We start from the raw sequence: 20,951 nt of genomic DNA on the forward strand, positions 1-20,951 counted from the left end.
ATATCCAATAAATGTCGTTCCACTTCATGATTGTGTCCCACTTGTTGAATCTTCACAAAAAAATACAGTTTTATATCTTTATGTTTGAAGCCTGAAATTTGGCAAAAGGTCGCAAAGTTCAAGGCGGCCGAATACTTTCGCAAGGCACTGTATATAGTCCTGCTAATAACATGGTTAATAATATATCTGTGAGAATATCCAAGGAGATTTAATATAATTCTAAATTAATAATAATAAATTGCTTTGTTTTAAAAAATATTTTGGAGATGATTTCGTTTTCAAATAACATAAAATGAGTGAGAAAAGGCCATTCTTCAACATGGGGTGAGACATTGTTACTAATTTGTAAGTAAAGCCAGTTTGTTATTTAATATTATTTCTGTTTTTAGAGGGAGAGAAACTAAAAACCTAGTCATCTCATGGGTCTCCCAGTCAAGGCCGGCACGGGTATTGAACCAGCATCTGTAGCAACACAGAACATTGTGCCACCCAGGCGCAGTACAACACGACCGGTCGGAAGTGGGCTACAGTACTACAGTAAGAGCAAAATATTCCTAACACAATAAAAACCTTAGTGTAACAGTTTTAGTAAATAATAATGAAGTAAAAACAAAAGTGCACAATTATCAGTTTCTATTTAGGTTTATGTCACCCATTCATTGTCAGTTAGATACACAGTAGGACCCAAAAGCATAATCAGTGCTCTAACTCCCCCTTGCACTGGTCTGGAGCAATGAAGTGGTGACACAGGGTACCGTACTAAACCACAGATTACCTCTAAATCCCACAGCATCATTGCAAAACTTGTAGTGGAGCAACCACTGTAGATAGAGTATCTCATGATAAGCTGTAGACCACACTAACTCAGGCGAGCAAAACCTTGAGACTCCTTAGATATTGTGCACCAGCTGTTATTTACAAAAATCCATAGTCCACCGCCCCTTGTCTTATCAGACGCCGCTGTTCTATCCTGCTGATACAGTGTATAACCAGCCAGCTGTAAGTTGATAATGTCGTCGTTCAGCTGCGACTCCGTGAAGAATAAAATATTACAGTTTTGAATGTCCCTTTGATAGTTTAATCTTCCGCATAGGTCATCGATTTTATTTTCCCAAAGATTGCACGTTTGCTAGCAGAATGGAAGGCAGTGGGGGTTTATTCGATCGTCTACGAATTCTCAGAAGGCAGCCTGCCCTCTAGCCCCTTTTTCTCTTCACGCAAATGACAGGGATCTGGGCCTGTTCCCGGGAAAGCAGTACGTCATTCACGCCGGGCTATTTAAAGGAAATAAAGGATTCTGTCTGTTCGTGGTGAGTAATCGCAGTTCTGGTGTCCAGAAGTTATTTTGAGTCATCAGAGACAGTAGCAGCAATATTATGTACAAAATAAGTAAAAAAATAAGCTAAACACAAAGAAACAAACAAAAAACACAATTGGATAGGAACACGTAAAATGTCAGCCTTCTTCTCCAGCGCCATCTTTTCAACATTAAAGTAGTTGGCAATATCAGTTGGTTTTGTGATGAATGAGCCATCTGATTAAAAGAATGATGGAGGTGAGTTTGCCTTTTCCCACCCCAAAATGTAATTTAACCTCTACAGGATTGGTATCCCGACCTCGGGACAGTTGAGCTAACGTAGGCTATTGCGATTAGCATGAGGTTGTAAGTAACAAGAACATTTCCCAGGACATGGACATATCTGATATCGGCAGAAAGCTTAAATTCTTGTTAATCTAACTGCACTGTCCGATTTATAGTAGCTATTACAGTGAAATAATACCATGCTATCGTTTGAGGAGAGTGCACAGTTATGAACTTGAAAATGTATTAATAAACCAAATAGGCAGTCTTGATACAAAATTTGGAACAGAAATAAATGGTTCATTGGATCAGTCTAAAACTTTGCACACACACTGCTGCCATCTAGAGTCCAAAACCTAAATTATGCTTGGGCTGAAAAATAACAAAACAACATGTTTTTTTATCTTTGTATTATCTTTTAATAGATCTAATGTGTTATATTCTTCTACATTCATTTCACATTTCCTCAAATTTCCTTAAAAGTGTTTCCTTTCAAATGGTATCAAGAATATGCATATTCTTGCTTCAGGTCCTGAGCTCCAGGCAGTTAGATTTGGGTATGTCATTTTAGGAGATAATTGAAAAAAAATGTGCAAATCCTTAGCAAATCATTCTTTATTTAATTTATCTTTGTTTCATAGTGTAGTTTCTTTTTTATTCAGTTTAGTCACATGACTTCTCAATCTGCAATTAGTTTGACAATCGGTTGTGCAGCCAGACTTATTTGCCATTCCTTTTGCCTCATCCCTCTCAACCATACAATTTTTCCATTCATCATCAATCCACAGGGATTTAACAGTTTTCACAGTCAATTTCTTAATGGGTGCATGCTTATTATTAACTTGAATAAGCAATTTCATATGTCAAGTGCATTGTCGGTTTTCTACTCATTACACACCACGGACCAACATCTTCTTTACATCCATAACATTTACATCCATAACATATGAATCACCTCTTATACACAATATTAGGACCAGCCTTTGGAACTTTGGTTTTCCTAGATATGGCTACTATATTGTGATCACTACATCCGATGGATCTGGATACTGCTTTCAAGCAAAAATCTCCAGCATTAGTAAAGATGTAATCAATACATATTGATGATTTCATTCCTGTGCTGTTTGTAACTACCCTGGTAGGTTGCAGGCACTGGTTACAGTGTAAAGCTTTTTCTTGAGTGGGCAGCTTGATGAAAACCAATATTTAAAATCACCCAGAAAATATACCTCTGTTGATATCACATACATTATCAAGCTTTTCACACGTTATCCAGATACTGATTGTTTGCACTTGGTGATCTATAGCAGATTCACACTAGAATGGGCTTTAAGTAAGGCAGATGAACCTGTAGCCATATTACTTCAACAGTATTTAACATGAGATCCTCTCTAATATTTACAGGAATGTGGTTCTGAACATAAACAACAACACTTCCACCATTGGCATTTCTATATTTTCTGTAAATGTTATAACCTTGTACTGCTTCAACTGTATCAAAGGTATTATCTAAGTGAGTTTCAGAAATAGTCAGAATATGAATGTCATCCGTTTCTAGCAAATGATTGATTTCATGAACCTTGTTTTCTAAGATACATATGTTTACGTGGGCTATTTTGAGCACTTTTCTTCTAGGATGCTTGCTTGCTTTATTGCTTTACTGGGAAGCTTAGCAGCAGTAGATGTGCTCAAGTTCTTTGTGTTAGTGCAGGGTGCGATTCACACAGTGGACTTCCTCCTAGGGCTCACCGGCTTAATGCTAACAGTATAAATCTGGTTCAAAGGCACATGATTACTGCATGCAATAGCTGTAAAATCAGTAGAGGCATTACGGCAGTTAAAGGGACATAAATTAGGTGACTTATATTGTGTCTACCGACGCCCCTGATATATTGCACATTTGCTAAAGCATTATGACAACTCTGCGTCACAATGGTAGGGATTAGCTGAGATGGGCTTGGGTCGTTGATAAGTCAGTCTCAATGGTGACAAAACGATTACTCACAGTGCATTGTCAAATTTGCCAGAGCTGTACAGATGCACATAGGAGGAGTATGCCAGGTCCTCGTGTGCTGTGGCCACATGGATATTCTTTCCCCCGAAAACCGACTGCCGGATATCTAGAGCCGTCTGCAATATTAACACAGTTTCAATATCACACATTTGATACACCTCCCCTCTCTGCTGTCTATCTACAGTTGAAGTCAGAAGTTCACATACATCTTAGCCAAATACATTTAAACTCAGTTTTTCACCATTTCTGACATTTATTCCTCATAACAATTCCCTGTTTTAGGTCAGTTAGGATCACCACTTTATTTTAAGAATGTGAAATGTCAGAATAATAGTAGAGAGAATGATTTATTTCAGCTTTTATTTCTTTCATCACATTCCCAGTGGGTCAGACGTTTACATACACTCAATTAGTATTTGGTAGCATTGCCTTTAAATTGTTTAACTTGGGTCAAACGTTTCAGGTAGTCTTCCACAAGCTTCCCACAAGAAGTGAAATAATCTCTGCAAACAATTGTTGGAGAAATGACTTGTGTTATTCACAAAGTAGATGTCCTAACCGACTTGCCAAAACGATATAGTTTATTAACAAGAAACTTGTGGAGTGGTTGAAAAACGAGTTTTAATTCCAACCCAAGTGTGTGTAAACTTCTGACTTCAACTGTACATCTCAGACCAACTCTCTCACCTGGTATATTGCAACTGATTGGCAGATGTTATCCACATTCAGCAAATAAAAACCATAATCAAGGAGAGTGTCTGAATACTTGGGATGCTTGTGTCCAAAATGCTCACTGCAAAACAATAAGGAAACAGACATTAGTGAAGGAGACAGACAAATACTAGCTTATACATTTTACAACACACAGTGTTGTGAAACTAACCTACCGTGCCAGGAAAACAGCATGCTTTATCAGATGCTCTGCCTTCCTGAACTCCCTCTTTACTACACAGGCCTGTAGGTCCAAACACATGAAACCACGCTAAGTGCCAACTAGTCTGAAGCAGCATAAATGACTAATACAGTATTACAGTGGCTAATGTGACCATATGGGAACATCTCAAAAAGTATTTGTTTATCCATTCATAGTCTAACACAGGAAAAGGGAGCACTCATACCTTGGAAGCCTGTCTTAGGACATCTACCACAACCTTAACAGGCAAACCCACTGTGATCTCTTTCATTGCCTCTATGCACCACCTGTAGGCCTGCACAAGACATGATATAGGTGATGATATCTACAGGAAAAACCAGAACACCAAAAAAATCTAACCACCACTTGATATAAAGTATCTCTTTAACGCAAAATACCTCATCATAAAGGCTCTTAGCAAAGAGCAGAGCACACAGCTCTCCATAGAGTGCAGCTTTGTTGGCCTGATGACCATGTTTGGCCAGTTTGTCCATGTACAGCTGGGCCAACTTGACAGTCTCTTCACCAAGATGGTACTTGCAGTTGCCATTCCGGACATGAAGCAACCTAAGAGAAAGTGTTGAGTCTAGCAAGCTTTTGTGGGCAAAAATAAACTAGGAGTTACCAGCCCTAGAACTAGAATCAGAACAGAATATACTAACTCTCTGGGACCAACTTACCTGACACAGCACTCCACAGCACGGTACCAGTGCAGAACCTCATCATGCAGTGTGCACAGCTGCAGACATGCCAGAAACACATTCTCTGCATCACCATACCAGCCTGCGTCAGACAGAAAGCCACCTACAGGACAGGGTCAACATTAGTACAACCAGACACAAAAGTTGAAGAAAAGTGAGGAAAGTTGATGGGTGCAGGGGCCTACCTAAAACAAAGCCAAAGTGAATGGCCTTCACTTTCACATGGGCATCAGACTCTGCAATGTAGGAGCAGCGACGGCTGAAGGAGTTGGCCAGGACGGAGGCGACTTTCACCCCATGATCCATCAGGGCCTGGAAGCAGTGGTGCAGGAGGTGTCTGCAGGCACACACACAAAGACAGGGCATAAAGACGTGATACAAACATACAGTTGAAGTCGGAAGTTTACTTACACCTTAACCAAATGCATTTAAACTCAGTTTTTCACAAATCCTGACATTGAATCTCGACACCACTATGCAGACGACACCATTCTGTATACATTTGGCCCTTCTCTGGACACTGTGTAAACAAACTTCCAAACGAGCTTCAACGCCATTCAACACTTCTTCTGTGGCCTGCTCTTAAATGCTAATAAAACTAAATGCATGCTCTTCAACCGATCGCTGCCCTCACCTTCCCTGCCCGCCCAGCAAATCAAATCAAATTCTATTTGTCACATACACATGGTTAGAAGATGTTAATGCAAGTGTAGCGAAATGCTTGTGCATCTAGTTCTGACAATGCAGTAATAACCAACGAGTAATCTAACCTAACAATTTCACAACAACTACCTTATACACAAGTGTAAAGGAATGAAGAATATGTACATATAAATATATGAATGAGTGATGGTACAGAACAGCCTAGGCAAGATGCAGTAGATGGTATAGAGTACAGTATATACATATGAGATAAGTAATGTAGGGTATGTAAACATTATATTAAGTGGCATTGTTTAAAGTGGCTAGTGATACATTTTTACATCAATGTTTCCATTATTAAAGTGGCTGGAGTTGAGTCAGTCTGTTGGCAGCAGCCACTCAATGTTAGTGGTGGCTGTTTAACAGTCTGATGGCCTTGAGATAGAAGCTGTTTTTCAGTCTCTCGGTCCCTGCTTTGATGCACCTGTACTGACCTCGCCTTCTGGATGATAGCGGGGTGAACAGGCAGTGGCCCGGGTGGTTGTTGTCCTTGATGATCTTTATGGCCTTCCTGTGACATCGGGTGGTGTAGGTATCCCGGAAGGCAGGTAGTTTGCCCCCGGTGACGCGTTGTGCAGACCTCACTACCCTCTGGAGAGCCTTACGGTTGTGGGCGGAGCAGTTGCCGTACCAGGCAGTGATACAGCCCGACAGGATGCTATCGATTGTGCATCTGTAGAAGTTTGTGAGTGCTTTTGGTGACACGCCAAATTTCTTTAGCCTCCTGAGCCTCATGCTGTCTGTGTGGGTGGACCAATTCAGTTTGTCCGGGATGTGTACACCGAGGAAATTTAAAAAAAACTTACTACCCTCTCCACTACTGTCCCGTCAATGTGGATAGGGGGGTGCTCCCTCTGCTGTTTCCTGAAGTCTACGATCATCTCCTTTGTTTTGTTGACGTTGAGTGTGAGGTTATTTTCCTGACACAACACTCCGAGGGCCCTCACCTCCCCCCTGTAGGCCATCTCGTCGTTGTTGGTAATCAAGCCTACCACTGTAGTGTCGTCTGCAAACTTGATGATTGAGTTGGATGCGTGCATGGTCACGCAGTCGTGGGTGAACAGGGAGTACAGGAGAGGGCTCAGAACGCACCCTTGTGGGGCCCCAGTGTTGAAGATCAGCGGGGTGGAGATGTTGTTACCTACCCTCACTACCTGGGGGCAGCCCGTCAGGAAGTCCAGTACCCAGTTGCACAGAGCAGGGTCGAGACCCAGGGTCTCAAGCTTGATGACAGGTTTGGAGGGTACTATGGTGTTAAATGCTGAGCTGTAGTTGATGAACAGCATTCTCGTATAGGTATTCCTCTTGTCTAGATGGGTTAGTGCAGTGTGCAGTGTGGTTGCGATTGCGTCGTCTGTGGACCTATTGGGGCGGTAAGCAAATTGGAGTGGGTCTAGGGTGTCAGGTAGGGTGGAGGTGATATGGTCCTTGACTAGTCTCTCAAAGCACTTCATGATGACGGAAGTGAGTGCTACGGGGCGGTAGTCGTTTAGCTCAGTTACCTTAGCTTTCTTGGGAACAGGAACAATGGTGGCCCACTTGAAGCATGCCTTGTTAAAATCCCCACCTACAATGAATGCAGCCTCAGGATATGTGGTTTCCAGTTTACATAGAGTCAAATAAAGTTTGTTCAGGGCCGTCGATGTGTCTGCTTGGGGGGGGGATATATGCGGCTGCGATTATAATTGAAGAGAATTCTCTTGGTAGATAATGCGGTCGACATTTGATTGTGAGGAATTCTAAGATCACATCACTACTCTGGACTAGAGGTCGACCGATTATGATTTTTTAACTCCGTTACCGATTATCGGAGGACTTAAAAAAGCAGATACCGATTAATCTGCCAATTGTTTTTATATATATTTGTAATAATGACAATTACAATAATACTGAATGAACAATGAACACTTGTTTTAACTTAATATAATACATCAATAAAATCAATTTAGTCTCAAATAAATAATGAAACATGTTCAATTTGGTTTAAATAATGCAAAAACAAAGTGTTGGAGAAGAAAGTAAAACCGCAATTACGTGCCATGTAAAAAAGCTAACGCTTAAGTTCCTGGCTCAGAACATGAGAACATATGAAAGCTGGTGGCTCCTTTTAAAATGAGTCTTCAATATTCCCAGGTATGAAGTTTTAGGTTGTGGTTATTATAGGACTATTTCTCTCTATACCATTTGTATTTCATATACTTTGACTATTGGAGGTACTTTAGTATTGCCAGCCTAATCTCGGGAGTTGATAGGCTTGAAGTCATAAACAGCGCAAAGCTTGAAGCAACGAGCCAGGCTGCCCAAACTGCTGCATATACCCTGACTCTGTTGCACAGAACACAAGAGAAGTGACACAATTTCCCTAGTTAACTTCTTTGGGGTAGGGGGCAGTATTTTCACATCCGGATGAAAAGCGTGCCCAGAGTAAACTGCCTGCTGCTCAGGCCAAGATGCTAGGATATGCATAGTATTAGTAGATTTGGATAGAAAACACTCAGAAGTTTCTAAAAACTGTTTGAATGATGTCTGTGAGTATAACAGAACTCATATGGCTGGCAAAAACCCAAGAAAAAAAAGATTTAAAAAATCCAACCAGGAAGTGGGAAATCTGAGGTTTGTAGGTTTTCAAGTCTTAGCCTATCCAATACACAGTGTCTGTGGGGTCATATTGTACTTCCTAAGGTTTCCACTAGACCTCAACAGTCTTTAGAATCTTGTTTCAGGCTTCTACTGTGAAGTGGGAGAGAATGAGAGCTGATTGAGTCATGTGCTCAGTCAGGCGCGCGCCCGTGAGAGTTAGCTCCGTTCCCTGTACTCAGACTATTCCAGTGTGCTTTTTCCGTAAAGCTTTTTTGAAATCTGACACAGTGGTTGCATTAAGGAGAAGTATATCTTTAATTCCATGCATAAGTTGTATTTTCATCCACATTATTGATGAGTATTTCTGTAAATTGACGTAGCTCTCTGCACTTTCACCAGATGTTTTGGAGGCAAAACATAACACGCCAATGTAAACAGAGATTTTTGGATATAAATATGAACTTTATCGAACAAAACATACATGTATTGTGTAACATTAAGTCCTATGAGTGCCATCTGATGAAGATCAAAAGGTCAGTGATTCATTTTATCTCTATTTCTGCTTTTTGTGACTCCTCTCTTTGGCTGGAAAAATTGCTGTGTTTTTTTGTGACTAGGTACTGACCTAACATAATCACATGGTATGCTTTTGTCGTAAAGCCTTTTTGAAATCGGACACTGTGGTGGGATTAACAACAAGTTTATCTTTAAAATAGTGTATAATACATGTGAGGAATGAGGAATTTAATTATGAGATTTCTGTTGTTTGAATTTGGCGCCCTGCACTTCCACTGGATGTTGGTCAGGTGAGACGTTAGCGTCCCACGTACCCTAGAGAGGTTAAAAGAAATTCATGTTAGCAGGCAATATTAACTAAATATGCAGCTTTAAAAATATATACTTGTGTATTCATTTTAAGAAAGGCGTTGATGTTTATGGTTAGGTACACATTGGTGCAACGATAGTGCTTTTTTCGCAAATGCGCTTCTTAAATCACCCGTTTGGAGAAGTAGGCTGTAATTCAATGATAAATTAACAGGCACAGCATCGATTATATGCAACGCAGGACAAGCTAGATAAACTAGTAATATCATCAACCATGTGTAGTTAACAAGTGATTATGTTAAGATTGATTGTTTTGTATAAGATACGTTTAATGCTAGCTAGCACCTTACCTTGGCTCCTCGCTGCACTTGCATAACAGGTAGTCAGCCTGTCTCGCAGTCTCCTCGTGGAGTGCAATGTAATTGGCCATGATCAGTGTCCAAAAATGATGATTACCGATTGTTATGAAGACTTCAAATCGGCCCTAATTAATCGGCCATTCCAATTAATCGGCCGACCTCTACTCTGGACGGTTCTGAATTAGAATATGTGGACAACCACAAATACCTAGGTGTCTGGATAGACTGTAAACTCCCCTTCCAGACTCACATTAAGCATATCCAATCCAAAGTTAAATCTAGAATCGGCTTCCAATTTTGCAACAAAGCCTCCTTCACTCATGCTGCCAAACATACCCTCGTAAAACTGACTTTCCTACCAATCCTTGACTTTGGCGGTGTCATTTACAAATTAGCCTCCAACATTATACTCAGCCAATTGGATGCAGTCTATAACAGTGCCATCCGTTTTGTCACAAAGCCCCATATACTACCCACCATTGTGACCTGTATGCTCTCGTTGGTTGGTCCTCACTACATATTCGTTGCCAAACCCACTGGCTCCAGGTCATCGATAAGTCTTTGCTAGGTATAGCTCCGCCTTATCTCAGCTCACTGGTCACCATAGCAACACTCACCCATAGCACGCGCTCCAGCAGGTATATTTCACTGGTCATCCCCAAAGCCAACACCCATTTTGGCCACCTTTCCTCCCAGTTCTCTGCTGCCAATGAATGGAATGAATTGCAAAGATCACTGAAGTAGGAGACTTATATCACCCTCACTAACTTTAAGCGTCAGCTGTCAGAGCAGCTTACCGAATCACTGCAGCTGTACACAGCCCATCTGTAAATAGCCCATCCAACCAACTACCTAAATCACCATATTTGTTTTGGTTTTTCTGCTCTTTTGCATTGTCCATTTGGAAAACCCATTTGCAACCAAGCTTTAACTTCCTGACTGATGTCTTGAGATGTTGCTGTAATGTATCCACATAACTTTCCCTCCTCATGATGCCATCTATGTTGTGAAGTGCACCAGTTCCTCCTGCAGCAAAGCACCCCCACAACAAGATGCTGCCACCAACGTGCTTCACGGTTGGCATGGTGTTCTTCGCCTTGCAAGCCTCCCCCTTTTCCTCCAAACATAACAATGGTCATTATGGCCAAACAGTTCCATTTTTGTTTCATCAGACAAGAGGACATTTCTCCCAAAAGTACGATCTTTGTCCCCATGTGCAGTTGCGAACTGTAGTCTGGCTTTATTATGGTGGTTTTAGAGCAGTGGCTTCTTCCTTGCTGAGCTGCCAGGTTGTGTCGACATAAGTATCTGTATCCACAGTAAAACGAGTCCTATGTACATTTCCATTTCCATGCATCTTCACAAGGTCCTTTGCTGTTGTTCTGGGATTGATTTGCAATTCTCGCACCAAAGTAAGTGCATCTCTAGGAGACACAACTCGTCTCCTTCCTGAGCAGTATGATGGCTGCGTGATTCCATGGTGTTTATACTTGCGTACTATTGTTTGTACAGGCAAACATTGTACCTTCAGGCATTTGGAAATTGCCCCCAAGGATGAATCAGACTTGTGGAGGTCTACAATTTTTTTTCTGAGATATTGGCTGATTTCTTTTGATTTTCCCATGATGTCAAGCAAAGAGGCACTGAGTTTGAAGGTACGCCTTGAAATACATCCACAGGTACACCTACAATTGACTCAAATTATGTGTTTAAAGGCACAGTCAACTTAGTGTATGTAAACTTCTGACCCACTGGAATTGTGATACAGTGAATTAAGTTAAATAATCTGTCTGTAAACAATTGTTGGAGAAATGACTTGTGTCATGCACAAAGTACATGTCTAACTTGTCCATGTCCAACTTGCCAAAACTATAGTTTGTTAACAAGAAATTTGTGGAGTGGTAGAAAAACTAGTTTTAATGACTCCAACCTAAGTGTATGTAAACGTCCGACTTCAACTGTACATGAGAACAGCAGCATAAAGGCTCATCTGTCAATGTGTGACAAGGGCATTTAACATTGGCTTAAGGCTCTTGTCAGATCCCTTTCATTTCACGTAATTGTGGGGTCAGATTCCTATTGCGTGGTGAGGAGGAGCTCCTCGGCTCCATGTCCAGAAGTAATTTATCCATTCATTGTAGTCATTGTGCTCTGTAGAGTCGCTATTTTTGCGTGTCAATTAACCTGACATTCCTGGATTACTCGTTATATTAATAAAGTCTGATATAAATCAGCAGTTTAGAAAAAATAAAGGTACAAGACTGTGTTGACAAAATCATATCACTACATATCCCATTGAGCTAAGCGGGGAGAGGATGTCCGTTGTCACAGTTCCAAGACCAGTTAGAAACATCCAGCTAACCCTACGCCAATGGATTTCAAAACTGAACTTGGATTCACGTCAACAAAACAATAAATCATTTTTACATTTATTTCAAGAATATTTCTTATTTACATGCTTGTATAACTAGTGTCATGACTGTCCTGATCAGGTCAGGTTACAGGAGACCACAACCGTACAGATTATCTCTCAACCCCAACAGAGGAGAGATCTAGGGGTCTGAAGATGTGGGGGTTTTATGAAACCTCACGTCCATGGTAAATATTAGGCCACAGACAACATTCCTGTGTCCTCTTCTGTCAGCCACAACGGTGGTCATGACGATAGATGGAATATGAAAATGTATGTCATTTTTGTTTTGTTATTAAAGGTTAATAGATGACGTAATTACGAAAACATTGTAACTGTAAGAGTTTTCCTAGGATATGCGTGGTGTTTATATATTGTACGTTGTGTGGAAAATTTCCAAATCAAAGAGAATGTTTTGCTAAAGATGAAATGTCAAGTTAGTTGTAGAGGTCGACCGATTAATCGGAACGGTCGATTAATTAGGGCCGATTTCAGGTTTTCATAACAATCGGAAAATCTGTATTTTTGGGCACCGATTTCCGAATAAATTACATTTTTACCTTTTATTTAACTAGGCAAGTCAGTTAAGAACAAATTCTTATTTTCAATGACTGCCTAGATACTGTGGGTTAACTGCCTTGTTCAGGGGCAGAACGACAGGGGCAGATTTTCACCTCGTCAGCTCAGGGGTTACAATCTTGTAACCGCACAGTTAACTAGTCCAACGCTCTAACCATTGCACTCCACGAGTAGCCTGCCTGTTACGCAAATGCAGTAGAAGCCAAGGTAAATTGCTAGCTAGCATTAAACTTATCTTATAAAAAACAATCAATCATAATCACTAGTTATATCTACTAATCCAGGTAAGCAGGCAATATTAACCAGGTGAAATTGTGTCATTTCTCTTGTGTTCAATGCACGCAGTCAGGGTATATGCAACAGTTTGGGCTGCCTGGCTCATTGCGAACTAATTTGCCAGAATTTTACGTACTTATGACATACATTGAAGGTTGTGCAATTTAACAAGAATATTTAGACTTAGGGATGCCACCCGTTAGATAAAATACCGAACAGTTCCGTATTTCACTGAAATAATAAATGTTTTGTTTTCAAAATGATAGTTTCTGGATTCGATCATATTAATGACCAAAGGCTCGTATTTCTGTGTGTTTTTATGTTATAATTAAGTCTGATTTGATAGAGCAGTCTGACTGGGCAGCAGCAGGCCCGTAATCATTCATTCAAACAGCACTTTCTCCAACACTTTGTTTTTGCATTATTTAAACCAAATTGAACATGTTTTATTATTTATTTGAGGCTAAATTGATTTTATTTGTTTTATATTAAGTCAAAATAAGTGTTAATTCAGTATTGTTGTAATTGTCATTATTACAACAACAAAAAAGTTCAAAAAAATAAAAATAATAAAAATAAAATAAAAATCAAATCAAATCAAATCAAATTTTATTTGTCACATACACATGGTTAGCAGATGTTAATGCGAGTGTAGCGAAATGCTTGTGCTTCTAGTTCCGACAATGCAGTAATAACGAGCAAGTAATCTAACTAACAATTCCAAAAAAAACTGTCATACACAGTGTAAGGGGATAAAGAATATGTACATAAGGATATATGAATGAGTGATGGTACAGAGCAGCATAGGCAAGATACAGTAGATGATATCGAGTACAGTATATACATATGAGATAAGTATGTAAACCAAGTGGCATAGTTAAAGTGGCTAGTGATACATGTATTACATAAGGATGCAGTCGATGATATAGAGTACAGTATCAACGTATGCATATGAGATGAACAATGTAGGGTAAGTAACATTATATAAGGTAGCATTGTTTAAAGTGGCTAGTGATATATTTACATCATTTCCCATCAATTCCCATGATTAAAGTGGCTGGAGTAGAGTCAGTGTCATTGACAGTGTGTTGGCAGTAGCCACTCAATGTTAGTGGTGGCTGTTTAGCAGTCTGATGGCCTTGAGATAGAGACTGAAAAACAGCTTCTCGGTCCCAGCTTTGATGCACCTGTACTGACCTCGCCTTCTGGATGGCAGCGGGGTGAACAGGCAGTGGCTCGGGTGGTTGGTGTCCTTGATGATCTTTATGGCCTTCCTGTAGCATCGGGTGGTGTAGGTGTCCTGGAGGGCAGGTAGTTTGCCCCCGGTGATGCGTTGTGCAGACCTCACTACCCTCTGGAGAGCCTTACGGTTGAGGGCGGTGCAGTTGCCATACCAGGCGGTGATACAGCCCGCCAGGATGCTCTCGATTGTGCATCTGTAGAAGTTTGTGAGTGCTTTTGGTGACAAGCCATTTCTTCAGCCTCCTGAGGTTGAAAGGCGCTGCTGCGCCTTCCTCACGATGCTGTCTGTGTGAGTGGACCAATTCAGTTTGTCTGTGATGTGTATCGAGGAACTTAAAACTTGCTACCCTCTCCACTACTGTTCCATCGATGTGGATGGGGGTGTTCCCTCTGCTGTTTCCTGAAGTCCACAATCATCTCCTTAGTTTTGTTGACGTTGAGTGTGAGGTTATTTTCCTGACACCACACTCCGAGGGCCCTCACCTCCTCCCTGTAGGCCGTCTCGTCGTTGTTGGTAATCAAGCCTACCACTGTTGTGTCGTCCGCAAACTTGATGATTGAGTTGGAGGCGTGCGTGGCCACGCAGTCGTGGGTGAACAGGGAGTACAGGAGAGGGCTCAGAACGCACCCTTGTGGGGCCCCAGTGTTGAGGATCAGCGGGGAGGAGATGTTGTTGCCTACCCTCACCACCTTCAGGAAGTCCAGTACCCAGTTATCGAGACCCAGGGTCTCGATGATCAGCTTGGAGGGTACTATGGTGTTGAATGCCGAGCTGTAGTCGATGAACAGCATTCTCACATAGGTATTCCTCTTGTCCAGATGGGTTAGGGCAGTGTGCAGTGTGGTTGAGATTGCATCGTCTGTGGACCTATTTGGGCGGTAAGCAAATTGGAGTGGGTCAAGGGTGTCAGGTAGGGTGGAGGTGATATGGTCCTTGACTAGTCTCTCAAAGCACTTCATGATGACGGATGTGAGTGCTACGGGCGGTAGTCGTTTAGCTCAGTTACCTTAGCTTTCTTGGGAACAGGAACAATGGTGGCCCTCTTGAAGCATGTGGGAACAGCAGACTGGTATAGGGATTGATTGAATATGTCCGTAAAACACCGGCCAGCTGGTCTGGCATGCTCTGAGGGCGCGGCTGGGGATGACCGTCTGGGCCTGCAGCCTTTCTGTGGGTTAACACGTTTAAAAGTCTTACTCTTGGCTGCAGTGAAGGAGAGCCGCATGTTTCCGTTGCAGGCCGTGTCAGTGGCACTGTATTGTCCTCAAAGCGGGCAAAAAGTTATTTAGTCTGCCTGGGAGCAAGACATCCTGGTCCGTGACTGGGCTGGGTTTCTTCCTGTAGTCCGTGATTGACTGTAGACCCTGCCACATACCTCTTGTGTCTGAGCCGTTGAATTGAGATTCTACTTTGTCTCTGTACTGGCGCTTAGCTTGTTTGATAGCCTTGCGGAGGGAATAGCTGCACTGTTTGTATTCAGTCATGTTACCAGACACCTTGCCCTGATTAAAAGCAGTGGTTCGTGCCTTCAGTTTCACACGAATGCTGCCATCAATCCACGGTTTCTGGTTAGGGAATGTTTTAATCGTTGCTATGGGAACGACATCTTCAACGCACGTTCTAATGAACTCGCACACCGTATCACCGTAAAAATCGACCGATTAATCGGTATCGGCTTTTTGGGGCCTCCATTAATCGGTATCGGCGTTGAAAAATCATAATCGGTCGACCTCTAGTTAGTTGTCTAAAAATGGATTTGAGTCAAATCTAGACCTTGCCTCTTAACTTGGTACGCCCAGAGAATTGCCCTAAAGGCGGTTACGCCCACTTCTGACCCGAGTGTATAAGACATCTGAGTGAAGAATTAACATATCAGACTAAGTGACCCGAGCTGCAGCCAAGGTCTAAAAAGTCAACGAACCCAAAACTCAACCCAAGGTTGAAGACAAATAAATATTTTTCTACCCATGCTACTAATGAGTAGCTGTGTCTAAGCAGGTGAATTCAAGCCAGACCACCTAACCTCCACTACCCATCGAATCGTGGTATCTACACGGTTTCATTCCTACGCTGTGAGCGCTGAGCTACAGAGCTGTCTGCCCTCAGAAGAGCCCTCCCAGAGCAAGGGTGAGGAATCAGACCAAAAGGACACGGACATTGTGAGGACGACCAGAGAGTTGTGCCTGAGAAGTGCGTCATTGAGAAGCCTAAACGACCCACTCGGAGCTTCCCATCTGATACCTCCCACACGTAATTACATCATTATATTCTGGCCCATAAGAGCGGCAGTTTGGGGCAAGGCTATGGTTAAAATAAGCATAGCTGACAAATGCACCCAAATTTATATTTCTCTTATGTACTTTCTCTTTTTCTCTCCCTTTTAAATCCCCATTTTGGGTGACACGCGCCATAGTGTGTTGGCCCGTTATACTAAGTTCTAATCAATAGCCTAGACTGTGTGTTGTGTATGTGTATCTTTTATCATCATTTTAGCTTTCTAGTAAATAAATACTCAACTAAGATTGGTGTGGTATGAACTCATTGGTGGGACCCGGGTCCGTGCAGATTCCCGGATTATGCGACGTTCAGAATGAGACTGTAGAGGAAACTGATTAATTAGCGACTGTGGTAAAAATCAATATTCTGATATTCTTAGAGTTCATTTGTGAAATAGAAACTCAATAAAACTAATTTTTCCATGGTGCCCCAGGTTAATGAGTTAATAATTGCTTGATTCAGTTAATCACGCAATTAGAGACCTTTAATCATTCGATAAGCAACAGTCGTCACATTAACTAATACAACGGCGCAACACTAGCAAAGGAGTTTTGAAGTTGAGGGTGCAGTATTCATGAAGTTTGGCAATAAGGACAAAAACTAGACATATTTAAGAATATATGCCCTGATATCGGGAGCTGACTTTAAAAGTTTGATTAAACAGTGAATATACAATCCCAAAATCAGCTCCAACTGTCAATAGTAAAACAAAGCTTAAAACTATGTTTGAGTGAACCCTGAATACAGAAAATTAATGGTGAAGTCACTTCCGGACACGGTAGACTCCTCCTCCTCACCACTCTATAGGTCATTATCAATAAAATGTCACAATAAGGTGCAGAGATTTTGATTTGCCTTCAAGGGGGCAAAGAGATCCCCAGCTCTGCTGAAACCATTGACAACTGCCTGCAGTTTTCAAGGGATCGCTAAATAAAAATATTATTTTGTTATAGTATCATCAACTGTTGATGAGCATAGTCTGAACGACAAATGTCTCATTAAACCATGCAACACAATTACGCACATTTAGATCTATCAGAGTTATACAGCAATTAACTTCATGCTTTTCAGTAAACATAATTTGATAATGTAATTTCAGATGTGTGGGTAGCCTCACAATATCGTTCAATATTGGCCACCATTAATTTGATATTTGAGTGAATTTAATTTATTTGGGTAAGAGAGATATACAGAAACATTTCAAATGTGGACCCAAATGATAGCACTTAAAAGTAAGAATCAAACATCTTGTTTCCAAAGTGGTCCTCGATGGTAAAAACTAACACATTATTATTAAAAGGAAATCCAAAATAACAAACAATGAATACAATAATGTATATTAACATCCTAAAGTGGCAATTTTCATTGCACTTTTCCATAACTTTAAAAAACAAAACATATTCATTACACATTTTCTAACCTTAAAAAACAATCGTACCCATCTTTCAAATAAATAAACCTGACCAGCAGTAAGGGCACAAGAAGACAGTGGAGTGGTTTCTCTTAGTTGGACAACCTTTGCCTGCTTTTTAAAGCTATTATACTTTTTCATTGCTTGATCTCCAAGGGGAGTCTATTCCATAGACAAATGTCTGCATAGAAAAAAGGTGCTCCTCGCAGTACTGTTAACTCTTGTGATTTTACAAGACATAACACTAGCTCTGGTATTGTAACTGTGCTGGTTATAGACCATATCAATGTGTTTTTTCATATAACTTGGAGCAAGATCATTTAAGATGTCAAACATATGATTGAGTTTAAGTCAGTCCACTCTGAACTCCAAAGGCAACAAGCAGGACTACCTATTGAAGTTAAGATTATCCCCTTTTCAACATTGTTTTCAAGAGTGTTTAATCCCGATTGCTGCTGACAGGCATGACTGATGGACCACGTCAGTTTGCAAATTGGCTAGCTAGCGAATAACAGATCATGTCAACATGGTCAGTTAAAAAGCTAACTTTCAGGTGATAAACTAGATGGATATATCCACATATTGTTTGATTTGTTTTCCGTCTAGTGGTGATGACAGAAGTCCGACTGCCAACATTACCAGGACTTGCCGATGTCAGGATCTTCCAAAAGCCTAATCTCTGATGAAGCAAGCTAAATGATAAATGGCATAAATTTGTTTAGCTAGATACATGCCAAATGGATGTTACCCTCACATATCTGAAATTACATGATCAATTGATGTTTACTGATCATGAAAAGCATGCTGTTACTTGCTGTATAACTCTAATAGAGCTAAATGTGGAATAAAATTAAATTCATAGATCTGTCTATGCTATTCAAGAGTTGATTATATTGAAACTAAATAGACCTAGTTATAACATTTATTTAACAATTCCTTAAACATCACGCAGTTGTCAATGGTTTTAGCAGAGCCAGGGGTCTCCATGCCCCCCAGCAGCCAAATGGAATGCTCTGCACCACATTGTGACATTTGATTGATAATGACCTATACAGAACCAAACAAGTACCTTTTATCAGATGCCCGTAGAACTTTGGCAAACACCTCCAGTTCACAAAACTCTCCCCCCAGTTGGCAGAGCCGACCCTGCTGGTACAGCTGGAGAAACACGAAAACAGGTTATGAAAGCAAAAAAAGGACAGGCGTGTCAGAGAATGATTATCAACATGTAGAATTTGAGTGTGAGATCCCACTAACTACTGTCCAAAACACAATGTTTTCACAGATCACAACATAGGATGTTTAGAGACACTCCCAATTAAAATCATGAACACATGTGCTACTATTTAGGACTTCAGCAAGAAATGCACTTTTAAGACATGTTAACAAACAATTTTTGTCGTCAGATGACTATTAGTCTTTGGTTTATGGTTAAGCTTGCTAAATAGCATGATAGCAAGTAATCGGTTGATTTGCTTTGCAAAGCGTTTGATAGCCAAGGTTAGCTAAAACGAGTCACTTCTCGCGAACATTACGTTATATAGTTAGCAAACTAGACTATGAACGTACCTTGTAATACACATCAAATTGAATATTCTCAGGGATGCAACGAATATCCCTTCGCGATCGACTGTAATTGTCCACCACTGCTGATATAGCAGTGTTGTACAGAGTCTCTGGGATCCATTCGAGCTCCAATGCCGCCATGTTGTTTTCCTTTTCTACAGCAAGCGACACCCCTTCTCGATCTACCGTAGCTAGCTAGCTAAACACCTTGCCAAGTTTGAACTCCTTTTTCTTGTACCTTCTCATGTAGCAAAACAGTTTTGAGTCTGTCATCGGTTTAAGCACCAGCATTAACTAATCATCGGCCATGTCCTAAGAGGATACGCCAGTCCCATCAGACAGAAACAGATGTTTCACCGGATGTATACATTTGAAGCATCCGGTTAGTGTAAACACTCACAGCTAAATAAATAAGTACTTCCAGGTCAAATGTTTTTTGGACTCTTTCGAAATAATTCCGTTCTGCATACATTGTAAATTAATAATTAGGGTAAAAATGATAACTTTGCACAATTGTCGATATATTTCGTACTAGTTATAATACAAATAAAATTCCAAGTATTTCTATGTGATTTATAAAAACAGTATATATATATATATCTACACAATCTACCTTTCAAAGGTTTGTCCATGTTTTTGAAAAAAATAAAAAAATAAACATTTTGTACATTAAAATAACATCAAATTGATCAGAAATACAGTGTAGACATTGTTAATGTTGTAAATGACTATTGTAGCTGAAAACGGCCTCTGTACATAGGCGTACAGAGGCCCATGATCAGCAACCATCACTCCTGTGTTTCAATGGCACGTTGTGTTAGCTAATCCAAGTTATAATTTTACAAGGCTAATTGATCATTAGAAAACCCTTTTGCAATTATGTTAGCTGAAAACTGTTGTCCTGATTAAAGAAGCAATAAAACTGTCCTTCTTTAGACTAGTTGAGTATCTGGAGCATCAGCATTTGTGGATTCGATTACAGACTCAAAATGCCCAGAAACAAAGACCTTTCTTCTGAAACTCATCAATCTATTCTTGTTCTGAGAAATTAAGGCTATTCCATGCGATAAATTGACAAGAATCTGAAGAGCTGGTACAATGCTGCATCCTACTCCCTACGAAGAACAGCGCAAACTGGCCCTAACCAGAATAGAAAGAGGAGTGAGCAAGAGGACAAGTACATTAGAGTGTCTAGTTTGAGAAACAGACACCTCACAAGTCTTCAACGGGCAGCTTCATTAAATAGTACCCGCAAAACACCAGTTTCAACATCAACAGTAAAGAGGCGACTCCGGGATGCTGGCCTTCTAGGTAGAGTTGCAAAGAAAAAGCCATATCTCAGACTGGCCAATAAAAATAAAATATTAAGATGGGCAAAAGAACACAGACACTGGATAGAGGAACTCTAAACCAAGAGAGAAACGACAATGAACAGTTCTGTCAGGTGCAGAAAACACTAAACAGAAAATAACTACCCACAAAACACAGGTGGGAAAATGCTACCTAAGTATGG

The 20,951-nt window shown here is 40.7% G+C and overlaps 1 protein-coding gene across 1 annotated transcript in view; it reads right to left on the reverse strand.

Moving 5' to 3' along the window:
- LOC112257617 (amyloid protein-binding protein 2) overlaps positions 1-19,814 on the reverse strand; it is a 28,971-nt gene extending 9,157 nt beyond the window's left edge. Inside the window, exons 1-9 of the mRNA XM_024431321.2 lie at positions 19,442-19,814; positions 18,942-19,030; positions 5,396-5,547; positions 5,190-5,313; positions 4,908-5,076; positions 4,715-4,804; positions 4,484-4,551; positions 4,284-4,389; positions 3,588-3,712 (exon numbers count right to left, since the gene is read on the reverse strand). Coding sequence (XP_024287089.1) covers positions 3,588-3,712; positions 4,284-4,389; positions 4,484-4,551; positions 4,715-4,804; positions 4,908-5,076; positions 5,190-5,313; positions 5,396-5,547; positions 18,942-19,030; positions 19,442-19,579 — 1,061 coding nt within the window. The 5' untranslated portion in view covers positions 19,580-19,814. The remainder of the gene's footprint in view (positions 1-3,587; positions 3,713-4,283; positions 4,390-4,483; positions 4,552-4,714; positions 4,805-4,907; positions 5,077-5,189; positions 5,314-5,395; positions 5,548-18,941; positions 19,031-19,441) is intronic.
- Positions 19,815-20,951: the final 1,137 nt, after the last annotated feature.

The sequence above is a fragment of the Oncorhynchus tshawytscha genome, linkage group LG09, assembly GCF_018296145.1.
Source record: "Oncorhynchus tshawytscha isolate Ot180627B linkage group LG09, Otsh_v2.0, whole genome shotgun sequence".
Taxonomy (NCBI): Eukaryota; Metazoa; Chordata; class Actinopteri; order Salmoniformes; family Salmonidae; genus Oncorhynchus; species Oncorhynchus tshawytscha.